This window comes from Lissotriton vulgaris, chromosome 2_2 (assembly GCF_964263255.1).
Source record: "Lissotriton vulgaris chromosome 2_2, aLisVul1.2, whole genome shotgun sequence".
Taxonomy (NCBI): domain Eukaryota; kingdom Metazoa; phylum Chordata; class Amphibia; order Caudata; family Salamandridae; genus Lissotriton; species Lissotriton vulgaris.
The window spans coordinates 24609890-24628576 of NC_141688.1; the positions used below are offsets into that span (position 1 = coordinate 24609890).

At 44.8% G+C, this 18687-nt stretch overlaps 1 protein-coding gene across 1 annotated transcript in view; it reads left to right on the forward strand.

Moving 5' to 3' along the window:
- The first annotated feature begins 781 nt into the window (after positions 1 to 781).
- TRIP4 (thyroid hormone receptor interactor 4) overlaps positions 782 to 18687 on the forward strand; it is a 560825-nt gene continuing 542919 nt past the window's right edge. Inside the window, exon 1 of the mRNA XM_086959220.1 lies at positions 782 to 925. Within this exon, the coding sequence (XP_086815346.1) occupies positions 846 to 925 (80 nt within the window). The 5' untranslated portion in view covers positions 782 to 845. The remainder of the gene's footprint in view (positions 926 to 18687) is intronic.

The window sequence follows — 18687 nt, forward strand, 5'->3', positions numbered from 1 at the left end:
CTCACGCATGCTAAGTTGCAGCAGTTGAGGCTTCCATCTCTCACTTTGCTGAAATGCAGGTCATAGCAAGTAAACGCTGCTGAAGGTGGGAGCAACTAGGAATATTAACTTCTTCACTCTTTATAAATAATGCTCTGCTGCCATCTAGTGGAAAACTGTAGAGGTTTTCTGCTTTTACTGAAAACCTCACATTTATGTTGTCCAGAATACACGTTAACCGGCAATATTCACTTGAAACCGAAAATCAGAAAGCCTTGGTGCAGCAGGGCACCCCTGGCTATTTTTGATGGCACACCTGGGTGCAGCAGTGCGCAGATTGGGAACCACTAAAAGTAATATTCGATTTTTCCAACACTTTTTGGAACGATTTTCACAATCGTATGCTACTTTATGTATTTGTTGTAAACTGCTTTCATTTTGGGCAATGTTTGCACTATATAAAATTGCGTAAATATAGAACGATAGATAAAGCCACCGTTTTCCGGTCTTCCCTTGCTTCTAAAACAGTAACAGTATAGAATGATGTACGGTACACAGAGCGACATTAAAGAGACAGTAACCACAACAACTACATTCATTTTCGCCCTCAAACACAGCTTCACGCATAGGAAATTAAATGTTTCTAAACCTATTTCGTCTTGCACTGATAGTAACGCCCCCAGCTGGCACATCTAGTTACTTCGTCAGCATTCTAGAGCTCTGAACTGTACACAGGCTGAGACCGGCAGTCTGTTGTCTCTGCCTATTTGCACAGTTTACCTTTTGTCCGTCGTCGCTGTCCGTAGTCTTTTGGAGCGTGTAGGTTGTCTAGGAAGCCTAGTTGGTAGCTGTCATCCTTTCCAAAGATGGCGGAGTCCCTGGTGAGCTGGTGCCGGGCGCAACTCAAGAGTAACTTCGGTCTGGACGTCAGCGAGGACATAGTACAGTGAGTATTAGGTGCTCGTAGGCAAAGTACTGCCCGTGCCTCTCTGGCCGGGGTCGATGAGCACCTAGATTGTTGTGCTAGTCTGTAAGCACAAGAAGCTCACGTACTTTAATTTGTTGAGCGGCTCATCCTCTGACACTGGTCTACACCATTCTCTGATTGTCTAGAAATAACTGTTTTACATAGAAATTTTCAATTTGGTGAAATATTACATTTGGTGTGCTGTACAGATGGTACGATTAATATGTTATTCAGGGAGAAATACGCATCCTATTATTATAGTTTTGAGTCACTGTAAAGGCGATAGTTTCATATTCATTCTATCCACCTCGGCACTTTTGTACGTTGTTTAGTAGAGCCGGGATTGGTTTCGGCACGGGCCACCTGTAATTTCTGCAGTGCTTAACTCAATGAGCTATTAGACTCAGTTTGCTTGTGTTCGGAGAATGAGGTCTGTGAATCAAAAATGTTTGCATTGTGTTTATCAGAAACATATTTTCAGTGGGTGGCACTGTGCACACAAATAAAGTTAACGGAAAAGCTGAGACTTAAGAGCAGTGGGTGTGACTTCGCGGTCCAAGGTGCCTACCTGTCACCGAATACATATGGACAATGTACTCGTCTTTAGGTACTAACCCAGGCTTTTAGTGGGATGAGAAGGAGAGTTGGTGAATCGCTAAAAGGGGCGTGGCCTAAGAAGCCTTTGTAAATAAGGCCATGGGTTAAAACACGTAAGCTAAAATCTTGAACTTCCCTGTGATAAACTACGCTAGAGCCGAGCAGTTATATGAACTAGCTATATTTTCAGGTAACTTCAATTATGACGGGCAGTGACCACTGACTCAAATCCCAGAAGAAAAACTGACACTGTCAGCTGAAATCCAGAATTGCTTTTCAACTCGACATGACCACCAGTGACTGGTCAACTGAGACAGTACGTAATCCCACACTTAAAACGAAACAGACATAAAAATGTGTGGTGAGGAGAAAGGCACCTCACTGGAGAACACCCTCGGGGCCCTTGGCAGATGTTTACCAATTTCTTGCCCCTTTCTCATCATTGGTCGCCTTACCTCCTCAAAATAAAGTGTCCAAAAACAAAACCATACGTGTTGTGTGCAGAAAGACAGGTGCAAGACAAAACCATCCAAGGAATTACTCCTTGATATGACACAGAAAAAGTGATTAAAATCAACAGTCACAATAAAGTTACAAATGTATTATTAGTTATGGTGTGTACCGGTGAATTAAAAAGGCTGGTAGCTTAACATCGCATACCAATACCCATAGCCAACATGTTTCACTGCCCTATACACTTATTGGCAGATTCATCAGGGCTCACCACTTAGTCACTGCACCAGTGTTGGACAGCCTCATAGTGGAAACCTTATCCAGCCATATCCTCTCATACCAGCTGGAGGAGGAAGAGACTTCTCGGTCGATTGTCTAATCAATCGTACACACGGACACCGGGACCAGAACTCATCCCAGGATAGCATAGCATAACAAAGCGTAGCATAACAAAACATAGCATAACAAAACACAGCATAGCATAACAAAACATAGCATAACAAAACATAGCATAACAAACACAGCAAAACATAGCATAGCATCACAAAGAATAGCATATCACAACAAAACAGAGTAGCATAGCACAACAAATCGTAGCATAGCATAACATAGCATAGCATAACAAAACATAGCATAGCATAACAAAACACAACAAAACAACAGAGCATAACAAAACAAAACAAAGCATAGCATGGCATATCATAACACAAAAAAACATAGCATATAACAAAACAGCATAGCATAACAAAATAAAGCAAAGCATAGCATAACACTACAAAACAGCATAGCATAATAAAACATAGCTTAGCATAACAAAACACAACGAAACATAGCATAACAAAACATAGCATAGCAAAGCAATAAATAGCATAGCATAACAAAACAAAACATAGCTTAACAATAAATAGCATAGCATAACAAAACACAATAAAACATAGCATAGCATAACAAAACAAAACATAGCATAGCATAACAAAACACAACAAAACATAGCATAACATAACAAAACACAACAAAACATAGCATAACAAAATATAGCATAGCATAACAAAACATAGCATAGCATAACAAAACACAAAAAACACAGCATAGCATGACAAAAGATAGCATAGCATAACAAAACACAACAAAAGGAACAGCATAGAACAGCATAACAAAACATAGCACAGCACAACAAAACACAACAACCCTTAGCATAATATAACAAAACATAGCATAGCATAACAAAACATAGCAAAGCATAAAAAACATAGCACAGCGTAACAAAATAAAGCAAAGCATAGCATAACAAAACAAAGCATAGCATAACAAAACATAGCATAACATAACAAAACAAAGCATAGCATAACAAAACACAATGAAACATTGCATAACAAAACATAGTAAAACACAACAAAACATAGCATAACAAAATACAACAAAGCATAGCATAACAAAATACAACAAAACATAGCATAGCAATGCATAGTATAACAAAACAAAACACATAGCATAGCAAAACATAGCATAGCATAGTATAACAAAACACAACAAAACAGCATAGAATAACTAAACATAGCATAGCAAAACAAAGCATAGCATAATAAAACACAATTAAACATTCCATAACAAAACATAGCATAGTAACGCATAGTATAACAAAACAAAACATAGCATAGTATAACAAAACACAACAAAACAGCATAGCATAACGAAACGTAGCATAGCCGAACACAACAAAACATAGCAAAGCATAACAAAACATAGCATAGCATAACAAAACAGCATAGCATAACAAAATAAAGCAAAGCATAGCATAACACTACAAAACAGCATAGCATAATAAAACCTAGCTTAGCATAACAAAACACAACGAAACATAGCATAACAAAACATAGCATAGCAAAGCAATAAATAGCATAGCATAACAAAACAAAACATAGCTTAACCTCATAGATGCTATTAAACATTCCTCCCCAGTGCTGCGCTGTCCATTGGAACTAGTGCTGAATGGACGTCCAATGGTCGTGCGCAGCACTGGGGAGGTAGTGCTGCCGTCGGCCAATGCACCGAGGCAGCACTTAAGGGGTTAACAATAAATAGCATAGCATAACAAAACACAAGAAAACATAGCATAGCATAACAAAACAAAACATAGCATAGCATAACAAAACACAACAAAACATAGCATAACATAACAAAACACAACAAAACATAGCATAACAAAATATAGCATAGCATAACAAAACATAGCATAGCATAACAAAACACAAAAAACACAGCATAGCATGACAAAAGATAGCATAGCATAACAAAACACAACAAAAGGAACAGCATAGAACAGCATAACAAAACATAGCACAGCACAACAAAACACAACAACCCTTAGCATAATATAACAAAACATAGCATAGCATAACAAAACATAGCAAAGCATAAAAAACATAGCATAGCGTAACAAAATAAAGCAAAGCATAGCATAACAAAACAAAGCATAGCATAACAAAACATAGCATAACATAACAAAACAAACATTGCATAACAAAACATAGTAAAACACAACAAAACATAGCATAACAAAATACAACAAAGCATAGCATAACAAAATACAACAAAACATAGCATTGCAAAACATAGCATAGCAATGCATAGTATAACAAAACAAAACACATAGCATAGCAAAACATAGCATAGCATAGTATAACAAAACACAACAAAACAGCATAGAATAACTAAACATAGCATAGCAAAACAAAGCATAGCATAATAAAACACAATTAAACATTGCATAGCAAAACATAGCATAGTAACGCATAGTATAACAAAACAAAACATAGCATAGTATAACAAAACACAACAAAACAGCATAGCATAACGAAACGTAGCATAGCCGAACACAACAAAACATAGCAAAGCATAACAACACATAGCATTTCATAACAAAACATAGCATAAACAAAGCATAGCATAGCATAACAAAACATATACCAAAACATAGCATAGCAAAACAAAGCATAGCATAATAAAACACAACAAAACAGCATAGTATAACACAACAGAGCACAGCAAAACACAACAACACATATCCTAGCATAACAAAACACAGCATAGCATAAGAAAACAAAGCATAGGATAGCAAAACAAAACATAGCATAACAAAACAAAGCATAGTATAGGATAGGATAGCAAAGCAAAACATAGTATAACAAAACAAAGCATAGCATAACAAAACACAACACATAGCACAACAAAACATAGCATAGCATAAGAAAACACAACAAAACATAGCACAAGAAAACAAAACATAGCATAGCAAAGCATAGCATAACAAAATAAATCCTAACATAGCAAAAGATAGCATGGCATACCAAACAAAACAAAACATAACATAGCATAACAAAACACAACAAAACATAGCAAAACATAGCATAGCAAAGCATAGCAAAACAAAATATATAGCATAGCAAAACCTAGCATAGCATACCAAATACAACAAAACATAGCATAGCAAAACATAGCATAAGAGAGCATAGCATAGCGTAACAAAAAATATAGCATAACAAAACATAGCATAGCATAACAAAACATAGCATAACAAAACAAAGCATAGGATAGCAAAACCTAGCATACCAAACAAAGCATAGGATAGCAAACCAAAACATAGCATAACATAACAAAACAGCATAACAAAACAAAACAGCATAACAAAACAAAACATAGCATAACAAAACAAAGCATAGCAAAACGAAACATAGCATAGTATAACAAAATATAGCACAGCATAACAAAACACAACAAAACATAGCAGAACAAAGCAAAGCATTTCATAACACACCATAGCATAGCATAACAAAACTAAGCATAGCATAACAAAACATAGCATAACAAAACATAGCAAAACACAACAAAGCATACCATAGCATAACAAAACACAACAAAACATAGCATAGCATAACAAAGCATAGCTTAACAAAACACAACAAAACATAGAATAGCATAACAAAACAAAGCAAAGGATAGCAAAACAAAATACAGCACAGCATAGCATAACAAAACAAAGCATAGGATAGCAAAACAAAACATAGCATAGCATAAAAAAAGATAACATAACATAACACAACAAAACATAGCATAGCTTAACAAAACATAGCATAGCAAATCAAAACATAGCATAGCATACCAAACACAACAAAACATAGCATAGCATAACAAAACATAGCGTAACAAAACATAGCATAGCAAAACAAAGCATAACACACAAAACCACACACACACAACCACACACACACAACCATCTATCTATCTATCGCCCTCACTCTAGCTATCTATCGCCCTCACTCTAGCTATCTATCGCCCTCACTCTAGCTATCTATCACCCTCACTCTAGCTATCTATCGCCCTCACTCTAGCTATCTATCGCCCTCACTCTAGCTATCTATCGCCCTCTATCTGTCTATCGCCCTCACTCTCTGTCTATCGCCCTCACTCTCTGTCTATCGCCCTCACTCTCTGTCTATCGCCCTCACTCTCTGTCTATCGCCCTCACTCTCTGTCTATCGCCCTCACTCTCTGTCTATCGCCCTCACTCTCTGTCTATCGCCCTCACTCTATCTGTCTATTGCCCTCACTCTCTGTCTATTGCCCTCACTCTATCTGTCTATCGCCCTCACTCTATCTGTCTATCGCCCTCACTCTATCTGTCTATCGCCCTCACTCTATCTGTCTATCGCCCTCACTCACTCTGTCTATCGCCCTCACTCACTCTGTCTATCGCCCTCACTCACTCTGTCTATCGCCCTCACTCACTCTGTCTATCGCCCTCACTCTATCTGTCGCCCTCACTCTATCTATTTGTCGCCCTCACTCTATCTATCGCTCTCACTCTATCTATATATCGCCCTCACTCTATCTATCTATCTATCACCCTCACTCTATCTATCGTCCTCACTCACTCTATCTATCTATCACCCTCACTCTATCTATCGCCCTCACTCTATCTGTCTATCTAGCGCCCGCACTCTATCTATCTATCGCCCTCACTCTATCTATCTATCGCCCTCACTCTATCTATCTATCGCCCTCACTCTATCTATCGCCCTCACTCCATCTATCTATCGCCCTCACTCCATCTATCTATCGCCCTCACTCACTCAATCTATCGCCCTCACTCACTCAATCTATCGCCCTCACTCACTCTATCTATCTATCGCCCTCACTCTATCTATCGCCCTCACTCCATCTATCTATCGCCCTCACTCCATCTATCTATCGCCCCCACTCACTCAATCTATCGCCCTCACTCACTCTATCTATCTATCGCCCTCACTCACTCTATCTATCTATCGCCCTCACTCACTCTATCTATCTATCGCCCTCACTCACTCAATCTATCTATCCATCTATCGCCCTCACTCACTCAATCTATCTATCCATCTATCGCCCTCACTCACTCAATCTATCTATCCATCTATCGCCCTCACTCACTCAATCTATCTATCCATCTATCGCCCTCACTCACTCTATCTATCGCCCTCACTCACTCTATCTATCTATCACCCTCTCTATCTATCGCCCTCACTCTATCGCCCTCCTATCTATCTATCTTTTGCCCTCACGCTATCTATCTATCGCCCTCACTCTATCTATCTATCGATCGCACTCATTCTATCTGTCGCCCTCCCTCTATCTGTCGCCCTCCCTCTATCTATCGCCCTCCCTCTATCTATCGCCCTCCCTCTATCTATCTATCTATCTATCTATCTATCTATCTATCTATCTATCTATCTATCTATCTATCTATCTATCTATCTATCTATCGCCCTCCCTCTATCTATGGCATCACCACAGTATCACTCACCACCACCACAGCATCACTCAGGGGCACCACAACATCACTACGCCCTACCACAGCATCACTGAACGCCACAGCATCACTCGTCGCCACCAAAACATCACTCAGTGCCACCACAGCATCAGTCTGTGCAACCATTCAACAACAACTGGTTCAAATATGTTCTCTCAATGTTTCAAGCTTTATTACAAATGTCACAAAAAGATGTTAATATTTCACTTCTGTTCTTGGATTTTCGTTATAAAAAAATACACTGAACATAATTTTCACAACCGTTATTTACAAAAGTTTAAGCTATTGCCATTATAAATTACAATAACTTTTATTTAAGTATTAATTATTAAAAATAAAATAAAAGCCATTGTTATTTGTAATATCAAAACATCTAAGTCACGTAAATACAACACATATTGCATTACAAATGCTATAGGTGTGACATTTGCGAAAGTTACAACTATTGGCATTGTAAATGACAAAGCTATTAATTTCGCTATTTTCAAAACCAACACATTAATAAAAAATTTGTCATTTACAATACCAATAGCTCAAACTTTCCTAATGCGAGATCTATTGCATTGCAAATGCTTGTTTCTCTGGCTGCCTGTCTGCTAGCGCTGGGACCCCCCATTGCTGGGGCAGCCATGCGCTATATAAATGTGCTAAACATAACATAACATGTTCGATGATCAAGAGAGACCATGTAAAGGCACATGTACCACGATGGGGTTTCGAAAAGCTACTAATAAAATGGCAGTTACTTGGTTCTTCTACAGAATTGTACGAACAGGGTTATTTTCCACCCTTTTCTTGGTAAGGAAGGCTACGGTGGGATTCACAATCATCATAGAGAGTCAACTGTTTTCTAACTTTCCACTCTCTCACTCCCATGACTTCTTCTACAGATCTTTTGGCTTCCATCAACCTCGAAGATGCCTCCTTCTTTGTGGTTATTTATTTATTTTTTATATTTTAAAGACCTTTATTGGTTAGAGCACGTGTCGTACACAGCACTTGGCCTACAACCCGGAGGCCGGCCACACGAAATGTCAAGGAGAAATAACCAAACGTATCTCGTGCAACACAGCCATTAAGCCGACAACCCGGAGGTCCGGCGGCGAAATAATTCAAGAGTGTGAAACAAAAGCAAACAAGCATTTACAATGCAACGGTCTCGCCTTTGAAAAAGTTAGAGCTATTGGCATTGTAAATGACATTTTTATTTATGTGTTGGTTTTGAAAACAGATAAATAAATGGCACTGTCATTTACAATGCCAATAGCTTAATCTCTTCCAAATGCCACACACAAAAACACAGACCCACACAGAGTCCCACACACATACATACCTACAGAGCCACACACACACACACACACACACACAGAGCCACACACACACATACAGAGAGCCACATACACAGACACACACTCATCCCCCCCGCCCCCCCGTCGGGACGCACCCTCCAGGGCCAGCATGGACGGGAAGTCCTTGCAGTTGGAGATGCCGGTGGAGTTGGTGATGCAGGTCTTTCACCAGTTGGACCAGAAGGTGGCCGTGGTGATGACCGTGCCGTCAATGCTCGACACCTTCCAGTAGTCGGTGGACAGCGTGGAGCAAACCAGCACCCAGCCCGACAGGGCCAGCAGGAAGGCCACGATCTCCCCCGCCGCGCTGGCCATGGTCACCGGCGAGGGTCACAGGGCACAGGTGTCAGAGCTGAGGGCACGGGTGAGGGCACAGGGGTAAGAGCTGAGGGCAGAGGGCACAGGGGTGAGAGCTGAGGGCACAGGGGTAAGAGCTGAGGACACAGGTAAAAGCTGAGGGCACAGGAGTCAGAAGCGAGGGCCTAGGAAGAGCTGAGGGCACAGGGCAGGGTAAGAGCTGAGGGCACTGGGCAGGGTAAGAGCTGAGGGCACAGGGCAGGGTAAGAGCTGAGGGCAGAGGGGTAAGAGCTGAGGGCAGAGGGGTAAGAGCTGAGGGCACAGGGGTAAGAGCTGAGGGCAGAGGGGTAAGAGCTGAGGGCACAGGGGTAAGAGCTGAGGGCAGAGGGGTAAGAGCTGAGGGCACTGGGGTAAGAGCTGAGGGCACAGGGGTAAGAGCTGAGGGCACAGGGGTAAGAGCTGAGGGCACAGGGGTAAGAGCTGAGGGCACATGTAAGAGCTGAGGGCAAAGGTGTAAGAGCTGAGGGCAAATTGGTAAGAGCTGAGGGCAAAGGGGTAAGAGCTGAGGGCACAGGTAAGAGCTGAGGGCACAGGTAAGAGCTGAGGGCCCTCTGTGCATGCCACTAGAATCATGTTGGCAATGAAAATGCATGGTGTTTGATCAGCCGCGGACCGTGCAGGTAACAGCGGTGGGACCGTGTAAGGGGAGATTTCGAGGGACGATGCAGAGGGAAAATGAAATAAATAATGTTCCCTCTGCTTCGTCCCTCGCAATCACCCCTTACACGTCCCCACCGCCCCACCGCTGTTACCTGCACGGACCATGGCTGTGTTTGATACCAAACACGACACAATTTGGTCGTTCCATAATGGAACTGGCTATCTCGAGTTTTCTCAGTAGCCAGCCCATGTTACTTCTAAGGACCGCCGGTCACTTACAGTAGAACATTGTTTTACAGGGTTACAGTAGGGATATACATGTCTGTACATATACATCCACACCTTTAATAAAATGCACTCTACCTCCTGGGCTTAGGATGACAACCTTAAGAGTGACTTGCTTACATTAAGGCAGCTTCTGGTGGGTGCAGAGTCACTCTTGAGCACACAGGCTGCTCGTGCAGAGCTACAGCGGCAGACCTGCAGACATACTTTTCCTTGGGTCACACAAGGTGGCGCATTAAAGTGCTGCAGCCCCGGTTGACCCCTCTTTTACCCTTGCCCTAGGTACAATGTGTACCATCTACTAGGGACTTATAAGGAGTGATAAGTGCGTGCCAATTGAGTGTACCAACTTAAAAGTTGCAGTTTAAGGGAAAAAGCTCCGGCACTGGGGGCTGATTAAAGATCCCAGTGCAATTCCAGATCTATAAAGACAGCATCTAAAGCAAATAGTGGGGGTGACCATGTCAATAAGGGCACTTTTTAACAACGCAAATCTACTCTGCACCACTCACTCCACTGTACGCCACTCCACAGCACTATATTCTACTCGCACCACTCTACTCCACACCACTGAAGTCTACGCCACTCTACTCTTCACCACTCCACTCTATGCCTCTGCATTCTACGTTGTTGCTTTGCACGCCAGTGATTTCTTTGCTGCTGCACTCTATGCCACTATTTATTCATACGTTTTATATATCGCTAACTAGATCAGGTGTCGGATCGCTTTACATGATCATGAAGAATACAGTAAATCAAGAACGTAATACCATATGAAGAGAGACTCAATAGATTCTAGTATCCATCAAAGAAAAACAAAGAAAATGTGTTAGTGAGCTTGGGAACCGAAAGAGGTCAAAATAATAGTAAGTGTTTAGGGAGAGAGGATCTAATAGACAACAGAAGCATACAACCAACTATGAAAGAGGGTCTAGTCCTGTAACGAGAGATAATTAAAGTTCAGTAAGCTGAAGAGTTAAAGTATTTGTTGAGGAGGAGGAGTTTCAGGTCTCTATTGAAGGAGGGGATCCATCGTAGATCGCTAAGAAGAGAGTTCCATATTCTCTGCAACACTACGCCAATGCACTCTACACCAATCCACTCGACACTACTCCACTCCACTATACTCCGCTCTATGCGACTCTAATACAAGACACTCTTCGCCACTCCACTCTGCAACACTCCGCGCCCCTAACTTTAAGCCATGCTGAACAGCAGGCACGCTGGTGTACAACATGGCTACACCACATTAGCAAACCCCATAGCCCTTCTATAGGTTAGACCTTTTTGCTTTGCCAATGTTTGTTTAAAAAGGGTATAGGTCTGACTGTAGGAATTATTGAGTGTGATCACTGTGCCAAACTGTTTCTAAGGATCACCCTCTTCCACATTCTGCACCTAGCCTTGGCTGGTTGACATATTGTATATATGGAGAAACCTGGTTAGGCAACTGGAGGGTAAAAGTGCCTAGGGCTCTGGGACACCCATGGTAATAAACAAGAGCACTCTTGCCTTCCAGGTACTGCACCCAGTGACAGCGGACTACCTCAGGGAAAGGGTTCAAAGTTATCCTTCCCAAGGCGCGTAAATACACAAAGCTCTGAGGCATCCGGGAAGCCTGTGGCACTATTTACAACTGCTTAAAATACACGTGTGCTTCCTATATACATAATTTACTCACAGTGTGTATTCTTTATTGTTTAGAAATGTAAAAATATATTCCAAACATGATGCGTTTCAAAACCTTATCAATCACAGAAAGTGGACTAGTGGTGATCAGTCTCAGCAGCCTGTGTGCGGCTGAGAGAGAGGCACAAGATCTTTGTGCATAAGTCTACAATACTGTCAGCCATTTTATGAATTACTTGGAGAAACACGCAGTCAGCCAGTATGGCTATCTCTGTTACGGATGCAACAAAAATAATCATTCGCAGTTTTTTTAAAGGGATGCCCATTTCAGACGCCCTACAGACGCTAATGAACGAGGTCATCGTGAATTTTATACTGCGACATTTTATTTTTTTCCACCTCAGAAAAACCATTGTTTCTGCTTTTCAAAAGTAGTCTTTTCCTGAATGGACGTGGGCTGTAGATGCACTCCGGGTACATCGACTGCCCGGTGAAAGCACTGTAATCGAAATACTGTTCTAAAATCATGTTTCCAATTTGGCCTTCGGTTTCCCCTTTTCTGTAACCAGATAAAACCAACCTGCTGGCCCAGATGAGGGCTTTTACAAAGCCAGTGCCAGATACAGACAGAAGGGGGTGGCCTTTTTGTGTAGCTCCCCCGCGCTCATCTCCCGTCCTCTATAGCATGACTCACCCCTGGAGTGCTTTCTGAGCTACGGCGCTGGCCGAAATCTGATACTATTCTTCTGCCTTTCCCAGGCCTGCGAAGGCAGAAAGGTTCGGCTTCCACAGTCCCACAAAAACACATTTATCTTTTTGCCTCCGAAGGCCTGGGAGTGGCTTTATCCGGCGCACTTCCGCTTGTCTCTCTTCCCCCCCCTTTGATAACGAGGTCTTTTTGTGAATGCTTGTCTGCAGAGCACACACTGTACTGTGTTGTGAATGGACACGGGAGGTATTTTATGAATGGAGGGAGGGGGGGGGTCACGTGACGCCCACAGCCTCCCTGAGCTGCCGTACTCCTTTCTCACATTAACGGTGTCAAAAGGCGGCAGCGGCCCTTCCCCTCCCTGCAGCCTGCTCGGTCCCCATGTCCCCTGCCAACGGTGGCGAGCTGACCCTCCCGAACTAACTCCTCCAGCTCCGCCTGCCGCTTTCGTGTGCTCGGTTAGGGTTTTTTCATGAATGAACACTGTGGCATGCTAATTGCAGTGATTCATAAAAAAAGAACATGGCATATCTGTCTGCAGTCGATTTTTCCTATCAGTATATGTATGCATATATAACAATTAATACACATAACTTCCCCTTTTGGTGATTGTTTAAAATTATATAAATGTAAACACATAAAAGGGATACATCGATAACAAAACTAATCCATTAATTTCAGAAGGGACGGTCTGTATAAACCTGAACTATAAAATGTCCCCGCGCCTCCTGTTTGGTACCGATTCTACACAGTTTAAGCACTCGAATTAAAATCTGTTTCCTCTGGAAACCAGGCGTCGTTCTCGGCCGAGCTCTGCTTGCCGGACAGCGAGCAGCACTCCTTGGAGACACGGTGGAAATGACCACAACATGCCGGAGGAAAAAAAATAAATAAACATCTGCCCACCGCCGCAATGACGTTGTTAAAGGGGCGGAGAGCGAAAAAATCGCCGGAACTCCCACGAATCTGCTCGGACAATGACTGACGCATCTTCGTTCCAATGGCTAGCCTCCATTTATGGAGCTAGCCAATGGAACAGAGAGGCGGGTAAAAGCCCCATACTGAAACTCAAAAGATTTCGCCTGCATGAACACTGCTGCGCAGTGGACACCAGGCGAAACCTAAAAAAGGGAGGATCAACTGAAGGAGTGAGTCATCACACATCCCTAGGTGAACCCTGCTGTATCCAGTAGTATGCGCAGTCTCCAAACCCTGCTCCAACAACCAAAAACTCAAAAGTTACCCCACCCCATTCCCTCCCTACCATGCACATCTATTCCCATTTCATTGCAAAATGTTTCCACTACCTGCATCTAATTCTAGACTACTTAGCTGCCCCGTATGTGCCATAATGATCAAAGCTCTCTATACTACGCCTATCCGCATGCTGTGGGGAGGTTCTGATCCAACCCCATGCCCCATAACAACCGGGTATTGCTCTTAGGTGCTAAACAAGGGCAACCCCAATCCTAACCACCGGTCTCACAAACTCCCGCCCCCCTGAGCCAGCACCCAGGACTGCTCCGTCGAGTCAGAAACTATTCCGCTTCAGCAGTTCGCACTTCTCCAAGTGCTCCCCCCTCCTCAGCTGTCTCCTCTTCCTCTGCTACTTCTAGCTCCCAGCCTGTAGGCGCGCCTGGTAGAGACCCCAGAAGTTCTTTGGGGGACTGGTTGGTGGCAATAGCTCACTGTAATGCTCCGACTGAGTGCAGCAATTCAGCATGTCGTGCACCCATCTTTTCACCGTGGGCAGAGGCCCTCTCATCCAGCATAACGCTAGCACAGGCCTGGCAATCAGCAATCCCATATCCGCAAGGCGCCTAACAGCCACCGGCAAAGGCTTGGAGTATTCCATTAGCGCCAGCGCCGGATCAGGGGTCAAGTCTGTTCCAAGGATCTCGTTCAATTCCACGTATACGCCATTCCAGTATTTACTGACCCCCGGGCAAGTCCACGCCAGATGCAAAAAATCCACGACCTGCATGCGGCAACGCTCACATTCCGCCGAGTGCCGTAGGCCATATCTATGCAATCGCTCTGGAGTATAGTAAACCCTCTGTAGAAATTTAAAGTGAATCCATCTGTGTCTACCATTTAGCGATATCCTCTTCGTGCTCGAGCAGCAGTATCTCCACATGTCGTCGTCGACAGTGGTCTGCAAGTCCTGTTGTCAGGCAGACCTGGCTTTCATGTACTGGTGCTCCCTATGTGTCATTGCAGTCTTATATAGCACTGTCACGAGCTTGTGAGACGACTCTGCCTTAATAACATACGCAAGTTCCGGAACCTCCGGTGGCTCCGCCAAATCTGGCCCCAACAATTCCAAAAAAGCGCTGCGAACCCTGTAATACTGGAACTTCAGTAACTGTGAGCTATGGACTATGTCGGTCTCCACCTGGTCCCACCTCTTAACCGCGCCATCTGCGAACAAGTCTCCCATCGTGGAGATGGCCAGGCTGTGCAGCTCTTGGATTATGCCATGCTCTTTAAGTGGCGAAAGCCAGAGGGCCCATTCTATTGGCATAGAGGGTGACTATATAAGAGTTCCCCCCCTGCACCTGCAGGAGAGAGTGCCAAGCATGATTCGTGGCTGTAATAGAGTCAGACTGTAGGCCAGTCCTTCGGTCCATCGGCCGGCATATCGTGGCTGGCAGGGGAAGAGGGTCTGCAAAAAGCCGTTCTCTCCGAACATGGGGAATGTGCTCATCCCCATGTATCCAAGTGTGGAGGTGTGCCGCCTGTGCCACTTTGTAGTACAGTTTGAGATCCGGGGCCGCCAGGCCTCCCATGTTGTATGGAAGTGTCAAAAGAGACCACCGTACTCTGGCCTGTTTGCCCGCCCAGGCAAGCTTAACCATGAGCTGCGTTAGAGTCCGAAAGAAAGCTTTCAACAGCACCATCGGAATAGCTCTAAATAGAAAGAGGAATCTTGGAAGAACTACCATTTTCATGATAGTAATGCGCCCCATGAGTGAAAGGGGAAGTTTGCACCAGACGTCAACATAATCTTCCAGCTTACTACAGGCTACCGCATCATTTTCTCGGAGTAATGTCTCCGGATCAGAGTGGATCCGGACCCCCAGGTACCTAGCTGGGTCGCTGGACCACTGCAGGGGGAACTCCATGTCAAATTGTCCCGTTACTGGGGTGAGTGGGAAGGCGACCGATTTTGACCAATTGACCTTCAAACCCAAAAGAGCCCCGAAGCGAACAACCTCTCTAAGCATGGAGTACAGGTTGTGTTCTGGGTCACGGACATACAACAAAGTGTCATTAACATATGTCGAGACAACAACCTTGTATGACGGACAGCTGACTCCCTCGTGCCCATGGTATCCCCGAAACGCGCAGGCCAGTGTTTCAGCCACCAAGGTATATAGCAGCGGAGAGAGGGGGCATCCCTGTCTCGTTCCTCTGCCAATCTGGATAGGGTCAGTAACCAGATCTCCCAGACAAAGTCGCGCTGTCGGCTTATGGTATAGTGCCCCTATCATTTGTAGAAACGGCTCGCCCAAGCCAAATCTCCGCAACACCAGGGTCATGAATGGCCACTCAACGGAGTCAAATGCCTTTTCCATGTCCAGGAAGACAGCACTGCCTTTGCATCCTGCTGAACATGCTGTATGGTGCCCAATACTGTTCGTATATTATACGTCAAGTTTCTGCTGGGGATGAAACCAGCCTTCTCCGGCGCAACCAATTCATGGGCCGGGAGGGCAAGGCGAGTTGCCAACACTTTAGCATAGATCTTGGTATCCACGTTCAACAATGAAAGAGGTCTGTATGAGCTGCACTTCCTGGGAGTCTCTCTCATCGAGGGCGGCATGACGCCGTCCAATCAAATGCCATCAAAAAGCTTCGCTAAATGGGGTAGTAATTTATCTTGAAAGGCTTTATAAAAGGTAACAGTCAGGCCATCGGCCCCGGCGCGCTACCTGAGCGCATGCTCGCAAGGACCTCCGTTATTTCATCTATGAGTTGCATTAGAAATTCACGTTGAGTATTGGACAGCTGGGGCAAATCGATGTGATCCAGATAATCAGTTGCCTCATCAGCGAGGTCCCCTCCTTTAGTGGAGTAAAGATCAGAGTAGTACCTCCTAAATTTGTCCGCAGTGTCCATCTCAACAGTCACTGTACTTCCGTCCGAGACCCGCAGTTCCGAAATCAGGGTCTTCCCCCTATTCCCTTTGAGTATTCTAGCTAATAAAGAACTCGGTCTTTCCCCCTCCCCATATGTGCGCGCAGTAGCATATTTCTCCATATGCTGCACCTCTCTGTCAGCTTCCTCGTGATATTCGGAGATCAGTGTTTTGATTTCCTCGGTCACTGCATCACAGGGTGAGGTCTGCTGTCTTTGCTCAAGGGACGCCAGCTGTTTCTCCAGCGCCGCCAGCCGCTGTCGGATGGATTTAAGCACGCTAGAGTGCTTTGACATTTCCACTCCACGAATATAGACCTTAAAGGCCTCCCATACAGTGAGGGAACTGTCCACAGAACTTAGCCTCGAAGAAGATATCTATCTCCTCTGCCAGTTCGCCCCTGAACACCGGGTCTAGCAGTGAGTAAGGTGGAAAGCGCCAGGTTAATGGAGGAATCTATTTCTTAGGGGATTCCAGCACCAGTAACAGAGGGGAGTGATCAGACAACGTCCTAGGCAATACTGTGCAGGAACTAATTTGGGCCATCATGGAGGAGGAGGCCAACTAGTAATCTATTCTGGTATGGATGTTATGAAAAGCGGAATAATGGGTGTATCCCCCCTGAATGCAGTGCCTAAACCTCCATACATCTTCCAAGTCTAGTGTGGTAATCGCCAACTGTATTGCTTGCGCCGCAGCCGAGGGCCTGCGCAGTGGGCCTGCAGACCTATCCAGCGCTGGGTCCAGTACTAAATTCAGTTCTCCCCCCACAAAAGTCGTGCAGCAGGGTAAGTGCGTGCTACAGCCGTCACTTTGTGAAAAAACTCCGGGGAGTTGTAATTCGGGCCATACACGTTGATTATCAACGGATCCAGCCCCATCCCGCACAACGGGACACCACAAAGCGTCCCTCAGGGTCAGCAGTCAAAAGGGTTTGGGTAAGCTTAGATCTAGGGTTGACCTGGCGTGGGATGTAAAACCGGCTGCAGCTATGTTATCCGTCCAGCCCTTACTAAGCAGCATTCTACTCGCAAGGGGTAGGTACGTCTGCTGTAGGAGAGCAAGGTCTACCCGTTGTCGCTGTAAATAATTCATCACTTTCCTGAGCTTGCGGTGGTCATTAAGGCCGCACACATTCCACGTGAGGGCTCGGAGTAGAGCTTGTGGAGCAGTGTTATCCAGCCTAGGCGTGGTAGTCATAAGAGTCGTACAAGCACAGCACGCGCATCAGGCAGTCTCCCATGTCTTAACAGGTGATGTGCATAAACAATCAAACCACAACAGATTCCTCAACCCACCGTCTATCAACAAACAGTCCTCAAACAGACCCAACCCCCACCCACAGCAGACCCCCCCCTCCCTTAACCTGGCCTTGCCGACCCCGAGTCCAATCCACCCACCCTCAATCCCCCCACCCCCTCAGATTCAACCACTCAAAAGAGTCTTTTGGGAGCATCGTGCACGGGGGTCGAGGTTGCCATGCGACCATCCACCAATGCTTAAATACTCAGTATCGCTCGGGTTGCGCCGAGTGATGCCGGGGTTGCACCGAGTGATGCCGGGGTTGCACCGAGTGATGCCGGGGTTGCGCCGAGTGATGCCGGGGTTGCGCCGAGTGATGCCGGGGTTGCGCCGAGTGATGCCGGGGTTGCGCCGAGTGATGCAGGGGTTGCGCCGAGTGATGCAGGGGTTGGGCCGAGTGATGCAGGGGTTGGGCCGAGTGATGCAGGGGTTGGGCCGAGTGATGCAGGGGTTGGGCCGAGTGATGCAGGGGTTGGG